Source organism: Notothenia rossii (genome assembly GCF_949606895.1).
Source record: "Notothenia rossii genome assembly, chromosome: 2".
Taxonomy (NCBI): Eukaryota; Metazoa; Chordata; class Actinopteri; order Perciformes; family Nototheniidae; genus Notothenia; species Notothenia rossii.
The window spans coordinates 56,661,659-56,679,363 of record NC_136904.1 but is presented as its reverse complement, the minus strand read 5'-3'; the positions used below and the strand labels follow the sequence as shown (position 1 = coordinate 56,679,363).

Genomic DNA, 17,705 nt, shown 5'->3' with positions numbered 1-17,705 from the left:
AACCAAGGAGTTTATAAGGGAAAAGAAGTGGAAGGTCTGGCCAAGTCAATCTCCAGACTGAAACCCTGTTGAGCGTGCATTTTACCTGCTGAAGAGGAGACTGAAGGGAGAAACCCCCCGAAACAAACAGCAACTGAAAGAGGCTGCGGGGAAAGCCTGGAAGAGCATCACAAAAGGAGAATGCAAAAGTTTGGCGATGCAGGCTTGATGCAGTTATTGCAAGCAAAGTATTTGCAACTACATTTATTTTAAGTCTCTGTTCCTATACTTTTGCTCACTTTAAAAATGGGTGGGTTTAAAGAAAAGGTGCTATCTTCTCAGTTGTTTAACAGATCTAGATGTAAATACCTGGAATTAAAAGCTGAAATAATGACCTTTGTCTCATATTCATCTTTTGATGTCAAACCCAATTGTTTTCAGTGTACAGCTAAAATAAAGCAAGCCTTGCTGTTCTAATAGCTTTGGAGGGGACTGTATCTACCTTATCTTGTACTATCATAAACTATGTTCTGTATACTGTAATGAGCTCATCCATAGTGTGTACAGTGATGTGTGTAGTGGCTGATGGTGTGACATCTTCCCGTGTTGTTCACTACTTTCACGGTTTACCAGCTAACTTAGCAGCCATGTGTCTTACTGATAATAAGCTGTAAACCAGCATGTGTGCCGGCATGCTAACGTGTGCACTCTGTGTGGTGTGGTGACAGAATAATAATTGGAATCTGACTAACATGCAGTCTATTTATGCCTGCACGTTATGAGAAGTCCATGTGTCCACATATTTCCCTCTGGCTGCATCTCAGCCCTCAGGTGTCTTTTGTCTGTCACTCGGTCTTCTCTCGCATGTTTTTCGGAAATGGTTGGCATGTCATGCCGTGTGCTTCATTTGCTGTTTAACTCACTTGTTTGTTCTGTTGCGGGGCTCAGCTGTGGCTCAGGGTCTCACAGAGAGGGTCCAGGGCACCAGTGCTTTCCTGTTTGGCTGGGCAGACTCCCCCCTTCAGCGGGGGCTGGCACAGAGGAGGAAGGAGATGGGCTGGTTCAAGAAGAAGCCAGACATGCAGACAGTGTGGCCCGACATAGGGCCGCAGCCACAGGGACGCTTCGGACTCACAGGTGAGTCTGAGCTGAAGAACGGGTTAGCTTAACGGGCGAGAACTGTTGGTGAGTGTTTGAGCCTGTAAAGAAAGTAAGGATAACTTTCTCTGTCGTAAAAAAGCGTTGGTTCAGCCCAAACCCAGAGAAATATCTAGCTGCAAGCGCCAAGCGTTGTGAAAGGAGGGACATCTTAGATGGTGAATACCAGAGAAGATCATCGGGATACTATAAGGCAGGGGTGCCCACACTTTTTTGGCTGGTGAGCTACTTTTGAAATGACCAGCTAACCGAGGTCTACCAACCAAAAATAAAATCCCAAATTGCAAGGGTTGCTGAATAACACGTTTTATTTTTACATGGGTTAACTACAATAGGGCTGCAACAAACGACTCATTTGATTATCGATTAATCTATAGATTAATGAAACGATTAATCGACTATTCGGACTATTACTGTGTGCCTTGCACAATTTCTCAAACGCTCTTATTTAGCCATCAACTTTTAGATTTAGTTTGAGGTTGTTTTAGGCATGTGGAAACTAACAATGAAGACAATAAAGATCAATACTTGATTCAAAAATACATATATTATTAAATTAACTTAACAAATTGTGAACAAAATTAACATTGCTTTTTATTTTAATTAAATAAATAATATTTCACATCAAAAGAAACAACAATGTTTTAACAAATCTTATTAAATAATCTGATGACAGAACTGTAAACAGAATAGCTGAAACTTTAACAAAATAAATAACTCAGTTACCTCTAATCATTAACCCATGTTTGTATAATTGAGTTAACTCTGTGTGTTGCTGCTAGCATACATAACACCTGACGTGGAAACGTGACTCGTGGATGGGGCTACAGAGCTACTAGAAAGACAGTCGAACCCGGTGCATTCCTCCGTCTGAATGTGGTGCACTTTTGCTAAATGTTTAGACAAATTGCTCGTGTTACCGCCCTTACATGCTAAACACTTTTGGTGACGAGCATTGTCCACCTCAAGACGGGTAACATGTAACCACACCTTGGAGCGCTTCTCTCCACCATCTCCTCCGTGTGTTGCTGCATGTAGCAGATGCGTGTGTGTAAACTGCCCCGCCCCCTTGCAAACAGACGGGGGAGAGAGATCTCTTCTGGATTGGAAAGATAGAAAATACACCGACCATAGACGCATTTGTTTGTCTTTTTGCATTTTAGAAACGAGTTGGCGACACTAAGACTAAGAGATAATGTTTGTGTAGCAATAATACATGACCTTTCTCTTTCTCAACTCGCTACTCGGAGGGAAGTCGCTGTCATATGCCTTGTGAACACTCCGATAATGCCTCTCCACGTTACCTTTCTTTGGCAGAGCGATGCTTGCTTTACAAATAAGGCAAATAACCTTTGAATGTGACATCACAAAAAAAGATTCTCCCTCTCATTCTGTGTGGAAGTGGTATGTCTTTAGCTTTTTGCTCGTTCCCGCACTCATTTTGTTGTTTGTCTCTCCCGGCACTTGACTGATTTTGTATCGCTTTGCATTCTGGGTTAACAGACTGGAAAGCAAGAGGTCGCTTTTTCTGTCAATCAAGTCAACTCCTGAATTAAGTGGCAGGGAGGCCAAGGGAGGAGGGATCAAAACCTGTTTTGTCTATTTTAACGGAGCTGGATTTTTTTTTATTTATGAATGACTCGCGATCTACCAGCATTGCCCCCGCGGTCGACCGGTCGACCGCGGTCGACGTACTGGGCACCTCTGCTATAAGGTGTTCGACACTTCTAATAAGCCATACAACCTCCACCAATAAAACATATGTAAACAATACAACTCAACAAATTGTATTAACCCAATAAGTTTGATAATGTAAGCAAGAAATGCTAAAATCGTTCTTAAAGAACTTTAGCGGAAATGAATGATGATTACATTTAGTTTGTCATTTTATTTTCCAAGCCAACCTAAGGTTGTATGGTTAATTGGTTGGTTTCTGTGGCATGGGCATTATACCATGTATTACATATATGTTAAGTAAGCCAGCTTATCAATAAACTAAAAGCGTAATAAAACGAAACAAATCGCAATACAGTCCTGAACAAAATCTTAAGACCGGGGGAAACATTTCAAGAATTCCCATTTTGCAATGGTGGATCGTAACCAGGTCGTAAGTATAGGAGGTCATGACAGTGTGAATGCCTGAATGAAAATGACGTGAAAGCCAGATTTTTGCGCAGATTTTGACTTTTTAAGGCTATGGTCTTAAACTTTTGATCAGCTGATGAACAGCCTGTTTGAGTTTAAATGCAGTTATCAATAAATTGCCTAGAACCTTTACTAACAACCTTGTTTCAATCCACCAGTGCGAAATGCAAATTAATGTAATTTTTCCCCCGGTCTTAAAGGGGACCTATCATGCAAAATGCACTTTTTGATGTCTTTTATACATAACTATGTGTGTCAGGGAACTCACGCAGCGTCAGCGAATAAAACCCTCTCTCTTTTCCTCTGTGCGCAAATCTCTCAAAACGGGGCTACAACGAGCTGATCCAGATTTGCCATCCTAATTTGTGTTTAAATTTGTGTTTAAATTAGCTAGCATCGCTAACACTCAGAGCTAACCTTTACTGGATGTAAAGAAGCAGGAAATAAAAAGTCACCTTGTGGTATAATCTACAAGAGAGAAAGCCTTTGAGCTCCATACTGTTTCAGAAATAATCCTTGATGTGGTTTTGGCGTTTCATCACTGCAGCATTTATTTTAGACAGTATCTGCCGGGTCCCGCATGAGCAGGCATAAGCTCCGGCCCCTCTTTTTCCTTTTTTTAAAAGCTTTATATCCCGAATCAGCACTTTAGTAATGTGTGATCTCTTTGGTATTTTGAGCAAAACACTTCATAGACATGTTTTTTGTATCTTTTTATATATCTGAGACTTATGCTATGGCCTAAAAAATGCATGATAGGTGACCTTTAAGATTTTGTTTAGGAATGTATAATAAAATGATTTCTTAATGTTATTTATTTATAAGAAAGCCCAACTTTTTCCACCCTGGGTCCTGGTGAAGGTGATCTACCCAGTGAAGGTGTTCCCCAGCCCGGAGCTCTTCAGCAGGACGCACTGTGACCACAGCGTGTGACAACAGGCTACATCTTCATTTATTTTTTTACAGCGTTTCAACTGTAAATCTAATGGTCAAGTAAATCAGCGTTAAAATGAAAAAGGACAAGCTTTTCATTGCAAACTTATAGGGGCCATGTCTGGTAAAAAGGCATTCTAAAGTTCAGTTGAGGCTAACAGGTTTTAGAAGTCTGAGTTAGCCAGATCCAAAGGGAACTCTTGGAAGTCTCAAACTCTTTGTGTCTCTGCAGCCTGTTCTTTGCTGAGCTTTAGTTGAGGTATACGTTCTGCTCCACATTAGCTCCAGCTGAACTTTATCATGTATCTTTGCACAGAGAGAGGACTGCTGATTTTGTTCTCCAAATTCAAACCGTGTAGTCACAGTTGCACACTAAGGAGGGGTCGCTTTACGGCCATTATACAATTGAGGAATCAATACAGCAGGCCATCTCTTTCAACGTACAATATGGCTAGTGACGGCGCCAGAGATTTTCTCTGTGGGGTGCTGTGGGGTAGCTTGACGTTTCATAGTGCTCAAACATTTAGGGTTTCCCATTAATGAACCAGCGCTACAGTTGAATTTTCTACTGCAACACTCGCACATACACAGTGTACCCGCGACTCTTACAATGGAGGCTCGATAATCGGCTCACGGCATATAGGTGTAAGCAGGGGTAAAGTGCTATTTTTACAAGTGGGGAGTGGACCTAACCTCCTATAGGGGGGTCCGGGGGCATGCTCCCTCGGGAAGATCTTTTTTTTGAAATATTGAAGTTAAAAGCATCAATCTGGTCAACCCTGTCTACTAAAAATTACATTCCCACAGAACTAAACTGCATTCTCAATTACGTTTAGCTAGAAACGTATTTTCTCCCACGTTACGTTAGTTATGAACGTATCTCAAAGTGGACCTATCATGCAAAATGCACTTTTGTAAGTATTTTTGACATGAATATGTGTCCTCGGTGTTAAGATAAGATAAGATAGAGCTTTATTGTCTCCTTTAGGAGAAATTTGTCTTGGGCATCGAGATAATACACATCCAGGGAACTCACCAAGTGTCAGAAAACACAACCCTCTCTATTTTCCTCCATACCCAAATCTCTAAAAAAGGGGCTGCAACAGATCTGATAAAAACTGATCCAGATTTGAACACTGTCATGACGTCAGGACGGTGGCGCTACGGCTATTGGGCCAACTCTCCACCTATCAGGGGAATGGGGTGTTGGGCCACGGCCGGCCATTGCCGCTCGAAAGCGCTGGAAAGGCTGTAGTACATATGCCAGGCCTGTAACGGCCCGTCCACACAGCGGCGTGCGTTGACGCTTCACCATTCACTTTGAATGGGGTGTCGTCACTTTTTGCCGAACTGCATTTTGGGAAGCGACGCGACGCGTTGATGGCGTTGCTCGCTTCAAAAGTTGAGCAATGTTCAACTTTTGGCGCCTCAGCAGAAGCGTCAGCCAATGAAATCCCGTTTATGCAAATCTGCATACAAGTACAAGCGCTAGCCAATCAAACCCCGTGTATGTTGGGAGAGACTACGCAGGTCATTTCCTCATATTCCAAAAAATGGAGGAAAAATGCATTATAGCGGTAGTGAATCACCCGGTGTATGTCTCTGTTCATCTCGCCTGTTTGGGGATTTTATATCCAGTTTACTTCGCTTTAACATTGCTATTGCTTTGTATGTCGGGGGCGGGAGATTCATGTGATTGGTTGTTGGTCGCGTTGCTCGCAAAAAATCCCCAAGCTTCAGATACGCCAAGCGTCAGCGCGCGCCGCTGTGTGGACGGGCCGTAAGTGGCGCTGTAGTCTGCCACAAAAGCAGCGAAGAAGACTTCCCACGCATGGTTACCATGGTTGCCCTTCTGTTTATTCTCCGCTGTGGCTCTTTTTCTCCCTCCCCGAGGCAAGCGTTTGCTCCTGCTGCTGTAACGGAGCGTCCACTCAGCAGCGTGCGTTGACGCTTGGTGGTGGGCGTATCTGAAGATTGGGGATTTTTTGCGAGCAACGCGACCAACAACCAATCACATGAATCTCCCTCCCCCGACATACAAAGCAATAGCAATGTTAAAACGAAGTACACTGGATATAAAATCCCCAAACAGGCAAAAACCTACCAGTTTCACCCACTGTTTCTGCCACCTCCCTCCATGCCTGGCTTCTCCGGTTTGTATCCTGGTAGATGAACAGAGACTGATCATACAGCACCGGGTGATTCACTACCGCTATAATGAATTTTCCCTCAATTTTTTGGAATATGAGGAAATGACCTGAGCAAGCTCCCCTCTCCTGCAGGGGGGCGTGGTCCGCTGCAGCTCACAGAATCAGCCCCCTGCAAAAACAGGGCTGGAGAACAGCAAATAGAGCGAATTGAGGCATGGCTAAAATGCATGATCTGTTTGGTATTTTGAAAACAGAAACGTATAAATATACCTTATATACACAGTACACTGAACAAAAATATAAATGCAACACTTTTGTTTTTGCTCCCATTTTTCATGAGATGAACTCAAAGATCTAAAACATTTTCTATATACACAAAATAACCATTTCTCTCAAATATTGTTCACAAATCTGAAAAAATCTGTAATAGTGAGCACTTCTCCTTTGCCGATATAATCCATCCCACCTCACAGGTGTGGCATATCAAGATGCTGATTAGACAGCATGATTATTGCACAGGTGTGCCTTAGACTGGCCACAATAAAAGGCCACTCTGAAACGTGCAGTTTTGCTTTATTTGGGGGGTCTGGGGGGGTCCGAAAACCCTAGGGTTAAACCCTAACCCTAACCCTAACATGTCACCCATTGAGCATGTTTGGGATGCTCTGGATTGACGTATACGACAGCGTGTTCCAGTTCCTGCCAATATCTAGCAACTTCGCACAGCCTCAGGGTCTGGGGGGGTCCGAAAACCAGTCAGTATCTGGTGTGACCACCATTTGCCTCAAGCAGTGCAACACATCTCCTTCGCATAGAGTTGATCAGGTTGTTGATTGTGGCCTGTGGAATGTTGGTCCACTCCTCTTCAATGGCTGTGCGAAGTTGCTGGATATTGGCAGGAACTGAAACACGCTGTCGTATACGTCGATCCAGAGCATCAAATCAGGTTTTATTTACAGTGTCAAAGGCAGCTGTCAGGTCTAACAGCACCAGGACAGCTGGGCTACCTGAGTCGGCGTCTAGGAGCAGATCATTAAAAACTCTTAAAAGGGCTGTTTCAGTGCTGTGCATGGGTTTAAAGCCAGACTGAAACTTTTCATGGATTCCATGCGTGGTTAAAAAAGACTGCAGCTGGGCATAGACTACTCGCTCCAGAACTTTGGATAAAAAAGGTAGCTGGGAGATGGGCCTAAAATTTGCGAGAATGGAAGGGTCGAGATTTTTCTTTTTAAGTAGTGGCTTTACCACGGCATGTTTGAAGGCAGGTGGGACACATCCTGAGCCAAGAAAGTTATTTATTAGTAATAAAATACTTGCTCCAACTGAATTAAAAACATCTCTGAGAAGGCGAGAGGGAATGCTGTCTAAGCTGCAGAGCATCCCAAACATGCTCAATGGGTGACATGTTAGGGTTAGGGTTAGGGTTTAACCCTAGGGTTTTCGGACCCCCCCAGACCCCCGCAATAAAGCAAAACTGCACGTTTCAGAGTGGCCTTTTATTGTGGCCAGCCTAAGGCACACCTGTGCAATAATCATGCTGTCTAATCAGCATCTTGATATGCCACACCTGTGAGGTGGGATGGATTATCTCGGCAAAGGAAAAGTGCTCACTGTCACAGATCTTTTCAGATTTGTGAACAATATTTGAGAGAAATGGTTATTTTGTGTATATAGAAAATGTTTTAGATCTTTGAGTTCATCTCATGAAAAATGGGAGCAAAAACAAAAGTGTTGCTCAATGTAGATAGGTATGGCCCTACAATATATCATTTAAATATAGCATGATAGGTGTCCTTTAAATACGTTTATTTTCTACATATCTTTGCCATTTATTGTCTTGCTTATAATAATGATAATAGTCATTTATAAATATCATTTTAGAGCACACATTTGAAATCGACAATCGGGCTCGATATATGGTTAAATTAAAATCAGTAGGCGAGGCTGTAATTTCGCCAGCTGTTACTCGCGAGCAGTGTTGCTAGTTGCTGAAAACCAGTAACTAGTTACCATTACTAGTTACTTCATTTCAAAAGTCACTCAGTTACTTTACTGACGCATTAGTTACATAAAAAAAGGGCTCCCATGAATGCCCTTATAGCCTTCATTTCAGTGCTGTTATTGCATTGGAGAATAATACAATCTGTTGATCAAGAAATAGCAATAGAAATAGCAGAAATAGCCTGCATGTGTTCTACAACATACCGTGCAATGGCTTTATCAACTTTTCCCTTGCGAGCAGTCCCTCGGTTAAAATCCAGCCGCTGTTGCTTAGGTGGAGGTGGAGTGGCGTCGGATGAGTCTGGGTCTGTGGTCTTAGCTGATAGGCTTGGTTGAGACGAGCTGCGGCTCTCCTCGAAAGTAGACGAGAATAGCCGATCGCAGCCGGGGGAGCTCTCAAAAAGCTCGCCTGAAGTCGGACAGCTCGGAGTCGGCTTCTTCTTCTTCTTCTTCTTCTTCTCTCGTTTTTTTGGCGGATTGCAAACAACTTTAAGGTGCATACCGCCACCTCCGGATTCCGCTTGACTCAGTTTGCATTTATAAAGAATGCACAAATGTGTCGTAATCGTTAATGTCAGATATGTACTAAGTAAATACATTTGTTCCTGCTCAAGATTAGATTCAACTTTATTGTTATTGCACATATTAGAGGTACTGAGAGAACGAAATGCAGTTTAGCTTCCAACCAGGAGTGCAACAAGCAGTAAAGTGAAAAGTAATGTACACAATCTACAGAATACAATATAGAATGAAGTGAATGATGAATAAACAGTGAGGGTTATGAATACACTAGATATACACAGCAGCCTGTGAACAGTATGAACAGTGTGTATGAATATGCTAAGATATATAAATTATGAAAATGGTAAGCATTGCAAGATTAGTATAAAAATATAGGCCTATAGATATTAATTTCATGATGATAAACATTGTGGAACAATGATGAAAAATGGGAATGGAAGTGGCGACGTAAAACTGACAAAAAACAACAACAAACTTTTGCGGCGCAAATTGGAGAGTTTCATGAGCAGCACGGGGTAAAAACCACCAATGAGCGCTCAGCTCGAGATACAAGCGAGTCGTTTCCCATCAAGCATTTCGCTTCCGCAAACAAACATACCCCACACGGCTGCAATGCATTGTGGGGCAGCATTTTCTCCTCTCATTTTGGTTAGGGAGGTCCAGTGGTTCCTAAGCTAAAAATGGCGGTTATAAAGGAAGTTTGAAACCTCCTTTCCTATCATCTAGAGAATTCGAACGGCACTTATGGTAGCTGCCACTGAGGGACTTCCGGGTAATTTCACTCCGAAAATCTTCCTAAGCTAAACGGACTATTCGACTGCAGCCGAATAGTCCATTTAGCTTAGGAAGATTTTCTTTGAATATAAGAATACAAATACTGAGTTGAGAGAATAGTCAGGTGATGGGAGACAAATCTATGGAATCACAATTTCAATAGCTTACCATTAAATTAAGGATATACCTTTCTGTCTGTGATGTTTTACAAATCAGATATTAATGTGTAGAAGTAAAACATGAGAAATAGTATAGCAATATCTTGTAAAATTATGTAAATACATGAATAAAACTACACATCTTAAGATGTTATACATACATAAGTGTCCTACACTAATAATACAAAGTTATTATTAGTATGCTGTGTGTACCTTGTGTGCGCCTCCTAGTGGTTAAAGCACAATATTGAATTATTTGTGTTGAATAATGTTATTTTTGTTGAATAATGTTATTTGATTAAAAAAATATTAAGAGTACATACTTTCATAGGGGGAAAGTAGAAGGTCAATGATAGAAATATAGAATATAAAACATCAAGAAGATACTGCAAGTGATCTCTACAATAAAACAGTTTAGTGCTGGATGTACAAAGATATTAATATGAGGATGTGCAAAACAGACAAACTAATTAACCTTTATTAACACATTAAAGAATACTTTAGGTTAAGGTCTTCTTTTAAATAAGAAAAAAGCTAAAGATAAATATTAAGCCTGACAAAGTACTTAACGTCTAATATATTGCTTTCCGGCAATGTTAACTATGTTGAAGCACTTATTTTGACTGATATTATACACATTAATTATACTCTTATGTATGTAGATAGTATAAGAAATGTGCAGAATTTGAAAGATTAATGGTGGAGGTACACACACATATTGATAGATGTCTTGTAATGCACTGTTGAGGAACCTGTGACCCAAGTTTTTCATTCATTGCATAACTACACCGTAGTTGTGTATATGATATGTCAATAAACCTTAGAACATCTTGAAATCTTGAAAGGGATGTGCAAAATAGCAATAATATACAGTTTTTAATTAACTATTAGTAGAGAATAACGAGTAATTAATACACTTTATAGAGATCTGCAGATAAATGTTTAGTCTTCTCAAGCACCAACTGTCAAATATCTCTCCTGATTGTTGGCACTTGACAATCACCTTCCCTGAATTTTACTCAGGTGTAACTAAAGTCTGATTTAAGGGTTGTTTATATTTCACATCATTAATCAGACTCTGCAAAGTAACTAAAATAAATGTAGTGGAGTAAAAATACCAGGTTAACCTCTGAATTGTAGTGGAGTAGAATTACAAAGTCATAATGAGCTGTCATGTGGGGTATATATTAATGCTGCCCATTATGGATACAAGCGATTTTCACCCATTTAGTAATTACATGTTTACACACCAATTTGTTTCCTATCGCCTAAACCTCCAGGGCTGTACACAGTTTAATACTGTCAACTTCTAAATTTGGGAAAAACAAAAACGTCTTTTAAAACTACAATTCCCAGTAGAAACGTGCCATAGAGAACATTTTGCGAAACACAATAGCCAGCATGTGTAGATCTGGGGGGGCGTTCGAGTCCAGTTTTGGATAGTCTTCCGTGGTTTCGTTCCATTTCAAAGAGCTTGACGCTCGGCATAACCTTGGCGCACTGCCACTCCAATATCCAATCCCAGAGCTTGAAGATTAATCACGGGGTTTGTCAACGGGACTGTAGTCCCAAACGATAGCTGGGGATTATGGGTAGTGTAGTGTCTTCGGCCATCCTAAACTCTGATTTTTTTTCCCGGATATCATATCGCATTAACACCACATCCCAGCGTGCATTGCGGCTAAAACATTTGGGGTTTGTGGTGTGTATCGCTCGAAATGTCCCGTCTGTTTCCGGTGACTTTATTTACGGCTAAAAAGCATGCTAAAAAGCATGCTAAAAAGCTCAAGATTATAGTATCAAACTAATAAATAAAAACAAGGATAATTGTGTGTTATTGTTGAGTAAATAACAGTGTGTTATTTAGAAAAGAATAACAAATTAGAAGGTAAAAAAGATATAAAAAAATACAGATTTCAGTATTCTGAGGCTCTGAGCCCTATTTCGTTTCCTCACAGACGGCAAACAAAGTCAGACATTATACGATTTAAGATAAAAACAAATAAATAAAAAGATAAAACACTGGCATGTAATTTACGTTATTATTATTAATAAATAGAATGGTTGTGAATAATAGATGAGAGTAAAATCTACGTCACTTCACAGCCCCGCCCACTTTTGGGGAAACCAACGCTGTCATTTGAACGGCAATCAAGCCTGAAGCCACAGAGATCTTCTTTTACTTTCCTTTCTTCTTAGAGGAAGTAGAGAAAGACGTAACTCTGGATTTGTTTTAATGTTTGAGGTGCAATAAACGACACAGCAGCTTTTTGGCATGTTAAAACTATTATTTTCTGCCTCGCTCATGAGAGTAACAGCTGGCGAAATTACAGCCTCGCCTACTGATTTTAATTTAATGATGTATCGAGCCCGATTGTCGATTTCTACGGAGCCCCTTACTTAGCCCCTAAAGGGACATGAAAAAAAAAAAAAAAAACAGAGAGAGAAAAAAAAAAGTTAGGATAACGGGTTAGTATTTCGTGCGCACGAGATACTTTCTCGTGCGCACGAGTTAGTATCTTGTGCGCACGAGATACTAACCCGTTATCCTGACTTTTTTTGGGGGAGAAAGTTACCGGTGCGCCAAGGAGGAAGTGAAGCGCACAGGACACAACCATTTCATTGCGAGACTGTTATGTTTACGTGGGGAAATGACAGTGCATTATTTGAGATATATTTCGTACTCAGACTTCACTTTAAGGACATTTCGGCCAGGGGTGTGTGGTCACTCCAGGAGGCAGCGGGACGTGTAACTCAGAGAAGAGCAGCACCAGCGCTCAAAGAGCTTTTACGCACCGCCTTCTGTGTTTACCTTCATTGAACAGCTATAAAGAGTGACCACAGGCCGTTTTAACCACACACACCTCTACACACACACCGAACTGCCCGATTACTCCCCCTTTTATTAGTTTTATGGAGGAGATCGCCGGTCATCAGGACGCATGATCGGCGGACTGGGACTAAAAATCAGCCCGGGAATCCCACCCTGCCCAGCCGACGTAAACTGTCAACGGGGGGTTGGGGGGGGGGCAGTCCGCCACTGGCTCTGTGTGTGTGTTCTGAGTGTTTGTTTCCCTATAAAAAAGCTGCGGGGGAAGCAGGTACTCTGCGAGTCACGGACATTAATTCATAGATCAAAGCAGACTGGTTTACAAACTCTCCTGTTTTGCCAATCCGGTGCTTAAACCAATAGCTCTACACCCCTGGCCGAAATGTCCATAAAATTAAGTCTGACTTCAAAATATAGTCTATCTCAAATAATGTATGCTCTGTCATTTCCCCACGTAAACATAACAGTCTGCAATGAAATGGTTGTCTAATGTGTGTTCTACTTCCTCCTTGGTGCATCGGTAACTTTCTCCAAAAAAATAAAGTCAGGAAAACGGATTTGTTTCTCGTGCGCACGAGAAACAAATCCGTTTTCCTGACTTTATTTTTTCAAAACAGGAGAGTTTGTAAACCAGTCTGCTTTAATCTATGAATTAATGTCCGTGACTCGCAGAGTACCTGCTTCCCCCGCAGCTTTTTTATAGGGAAACAAACACTCAGAACACACACACAGAGCCAGTGGCGGACGGCCCCCCCCCCACCCCCTCGTTGACAGTTTACGTTGGCTGGGCAGGGTGAGATTCCCGGGCTGATTTTTAGTCCCAGTCCGCCCATCATGCGTCCTGATGACCGGCGATCTCCTCCATAAAACTAATAAAAGGGGGAGTAATCGGGCAGTTCGGTGTGTGTGTAGAGGTGTGTGTGGTTAAAACGGCCTGTGGTCACTCTCGTGCGCACGAGATACTAACCCGTTATCCTGACTTTTTTTTTTCTCTCTCTGTTTTTTTTTTTTTTTTTCATGTCCCTTTAGGGCAGGTGTCTCAGACTCCAGGCCCGCGGGCCACGTCATGGCCCCTTCGTTGATATATTGTAATAGTGTTAATCTGGCCCGCGCGTTTACGTTTGCGCTTTATATTTCAATTTTATTTATCCCGCTGCTGCTGCTGCTGGCAGGGAACTGCTGCGCGGAGTTCCCTCGCCCCTCCCCCCTCCGAGGGAACTCCGCCACACGTCAATCAAATGCGCGCAGCGGAATCAATCCAGAGTGATCCAAAAGTGACACAGAGTGGAAGCAAAAGATATCGCCATGTCTTCATCAAAACTTTCAGGGAAAAGAAAAATCGATGATGACCACAGAACATTTCAGGAGAAGTGGGAGACTGAATATTTTTTTGTTGAGTACAGGGGAAACGCAACGTGCCTTATATGCACAGAGAAAATCGCTGTATACAAGGAGTATAACGTCAAACGTCACTACTCAACTAAACATGCAGAGTATGATAAATACCTGGGAGATGAGAGAGAGAAAAAAGTCAGAGCCAAAAAAAATTCTATGGAAGCAACAAAATCTCTTCAAGAAAGGAAGCAATGAGGCCGATTTAGCAGTCGAAGCTAGCTAGGTGGTGAGTGAGATGATTGCTAGAGCGGGAAAGCCGTTTACGGAAGGCGAGTTTGTAAAAAAATGCATGTTGCAGGCTGCAAGTATAGTCTGTCTGGAAAAGAAGGGTCAGTTCAACAACATCAGCCTGTCAGCTAACACAGTGGCAGAGCGCATTTCTGACTTATCAAGTGACAAATATGATCAGCTGTGCCACAAAGCCAAACTTTTCCGTGCATACTCTGTGGCTCTTGATGAGAGCACAGACATCACTGACACCGCTCAGCTCGCAATGTATGTCCGTGGTGTTGATGACAATTTTGAAGTGACAGAGGAGTTGCTTACAGTGAAACCAATGCATGGCCAGACCACCGCTCAGGAGATATTTCAGCAACTGTGTGATGCCATTGCGGATATCGGTCCTCCATGGAAGAGGTTTGTTGGAATTACGACGGACGGAGCGCCATCAATGACAGGGAGAAAAAACGGGCTGGTGGCACTTGTTCAAAGAAAACTGGAGGAGGAGGGTGTGGAGGACGCTATTGCTCTGCACTGCATTATCCATCAGCAGGCCCTTTGCAGCAAATGCTTGAAGTTTGACAATGTGATGTCTGTCGTTGTGAAATGCATCAACCATATCAGATCCAGGGGCTTAAAGCACTGCCAGTTCCGTGCTTTTTTGGAGGAAATTGAGTCAGAATATGAGGATGTGCTCTACTTCACAGAGGTACGTTGGCTCAGCAGGGGAAACGTCCTGAAGAGGTTTCTTGAGTTGAGAACAGAACTGAAAGTATTCATGCTGGAGAAGGGTGGGATGGCTGTTCCCGAGCTGAGTGATCCCAAATGGCTCATAGACTTAGCTTTTCTTGTTGACATCACGCAGGAGCTGAATGCTCTGAATAAGAAGTTGCAGGGCCAGGGCCAGCTTGTTAGTGCAGCATATGACAATGTCAGAGCATTCTCTACAAAACTGATGTTATGGAAAGCCCAGCTCCCTCAGAAAAACCTCTGCCATTTCCCAGCATGCAAGGCTCTCATGGACAGGGGCACAGCATTCAGTGGTGAGAAGTATATTGATGCCATTGTGAAGCTACAGGAGGAATTCGATCAGTGGTTTGCAGACTTCAAGACACACAGAGCCACTTTCCAAATGTTTGCAGACCCCTTCTCCTTTGATGTGGAAAATGCCCCTGGTGTGCTTCAAATGGAGCTCATCGACCTGCAGTGCAATTCTGAGCTCAAAGCCAAGTTCAGGGAAGTGAATGGGAAAGCAGACAAGCTTGGACAGTTCATGAGAGAATTGCCCCCCTCCTTTCCTGAGATTTCCAGGATGTTCAAGCGGACCATGTGCCTTTTTGGGAGCACATATATGTGTGAACAGCTCTTCTCCACCATGAACTTCAATAAGTCAAAGTACAGGTCCAGACTTACTGATGCACATCTTCAAGCCATACTGAGGGTTTCAACTGCTTCCTCCCTCAAACCAAATGTGGCTCAGCTGTGTGAGAGGAAGCGCTGCCAGCTCTCTACCAGCAAGGAGTAGGCAAGAAAGAGCAACTGTACATAGTTATGTTGCGAAGAACAGTTCATGTTAAGAAGATGTTGAAGAACTGTTAATGTTATATTTTTTAATAAATGTTTTGCGGAATACTTGAAGCGGCCCAGACTTGCCCAGACTCTACGTCCAGCGGCCCCCAGGTAAATTGAGTCTGAGACCCCTGCTTTAGGGGCTCCGTAGTTTAGAGTTAAACAGTGCACCTACACATATGCTATATATTACTTGTATGTCTTTAATTGAAGTTTCACATTCCAAACAAACGTTTTCACCCGTTTAGTACAATTATGTCTAAAGACTTCCACAACAATACGTTTTTGACTGGATACAAAAGTGGAAAAAGACAAAAATAGCACATCTTGATTGGCCTATGGTCTGTGGGCTCGAAGTCCGAAGATGTGTCGGAGTCAGAGAGCATTATTGTGGCATCCTTAGGAGAAACTTCTTTATCCTTTTCCTTGGAGCAGGTGTAGATGCGCAGCATTCGTAGTTTGGTTTGATCGTAAAGCTGTTGCACTGTGTTTTCAAGGGGTACTGGGCAGTGACTAAAATCACGAACGTCAAACTTGAAGTCTTTCAGCGGTCCTTTGGCAGACTTCCCATTTGGAAAAAACAAGGCTTTGCCAATATCCAGTAGCTCCTCCATGGTCATTGTTTTCTGGACTGACATGTGCCGCGTCCCACCTCCCTGTCTTGTACGGACCTGGTAATATTTCCCTTTTTGAAAGTTGAGTCATCCTATTTCCACCCTCTGCGAGTCTTTGGAAGCATGTTTATTTCCAACACCAGGGCCGACATCAGGGTCTGCCTTTTCCCCTTTTCCCTGTAGTCTGACTCTTATTTTCTCCATGAGAGATGACTTAACTGTTGTTCGTTCTCCCGACTTAACAGTTGTTTCGTTTGTCCCCGTTATTTGCCGACAAAAGGCTCGGAGTGCAAGTCGGTCACCATATCTCTCAATATATTTCCCCAACTCCTCATCAGTTATGACATTTATGACGTTAATGTCGATCTGGAGAAAGCAGAAGAAATGTAAACAACGTTATCATACTAGCAAGTTAGCTAAATGAGGAACGAATTGGCCTATAGGCTAAAAACATTGTAATGGTACATTTAGCTGTAAGTGCATGCAACATGTAAACTGCAGAATAACTTACCTTGTCATCTTTCAGTTGATTGACAATATTATCGGGTATATTTCGCCTTTTCAGGAACGTGAATATGTCCACCTCCCCTGCCATTGTTTATGGGTTGGACTTGGATGAGCTACCTGAAAATACGACCGGAATATGCCGTTCTGAGAGAATGTAACGGTGACGACGTGCAAGCAGGACCGTAATCTCCTTATAAGGAAGTCAGAGATTAAAATATACCTTTCCACTGTTATTTCAATTGAAATGTTGGTCTACTGTGTGCTCCACTTCCTCCTTGGCGCACTGGTTAATAGGAAGTGGATTCAAAAATAAAGTCAGGATAACGGATTAGTTTCGCGTGCGCACGAGAAAGGAACCTGTTTTCCTGACTTTATTTTTTCTCTCATATATTTTTTTTATGTCCCTTAAACCGTTTTCCTGACTTTTTTTAAGATACTATCTCGTGCGCACGCGAAACATTCACGTGCGCACGAGATACAAACCCGTTATCCTGACTTTTTTTTTTTCTCTCTCTGTTTTTTCTTTTCTTTTTTCCCCTGTCCCTTTAGGGGCTCCGTAGATTTCAAATGTTTGCTCTAAAATGATATTTATAAATGACTATTATCATTATTATAAGCAAGAAAATAAATGGCAAAGATATGTAGAAAATAAACGTATTTAAGATACGTTAATAACTAACGTAACGTGGGAGAAAATATGTTTCTAGAAGATATGTAGAAAATAAACGTATTTGAGATACGTTCATAACTA

The 17,705-nt window shown here is 42.1% G+C and overlaps 1 protein-coding gene across 5 annotated transcripts in view; it reads left to right on the top strand.

Annotated features, from left to right (window-relative positions):
• ftcdnl1 (formiminotransferase cyclodeaminase N-terminal like 1) overlaps positions 1 to 17,705 on the top strand; it is a 54,414-nt gene that overhangs the window by 6,008 nt on the left and 30,701 nt on the right. For all 5 annotated transcript variants that reach the window (XM_079662757.1, XM_079662756.1, XM_079662759.1 and 2 more), the window contains one exon: positions 928 to 1,116. In XM_079662757.1, the coding sequence (XP_079518883.1) occupies positions 928 to 1,116 (189 nt within the window). The remainder of the gene's footprint in view (positions 1 to 927; positions 1,117 to 17,705) is intronic.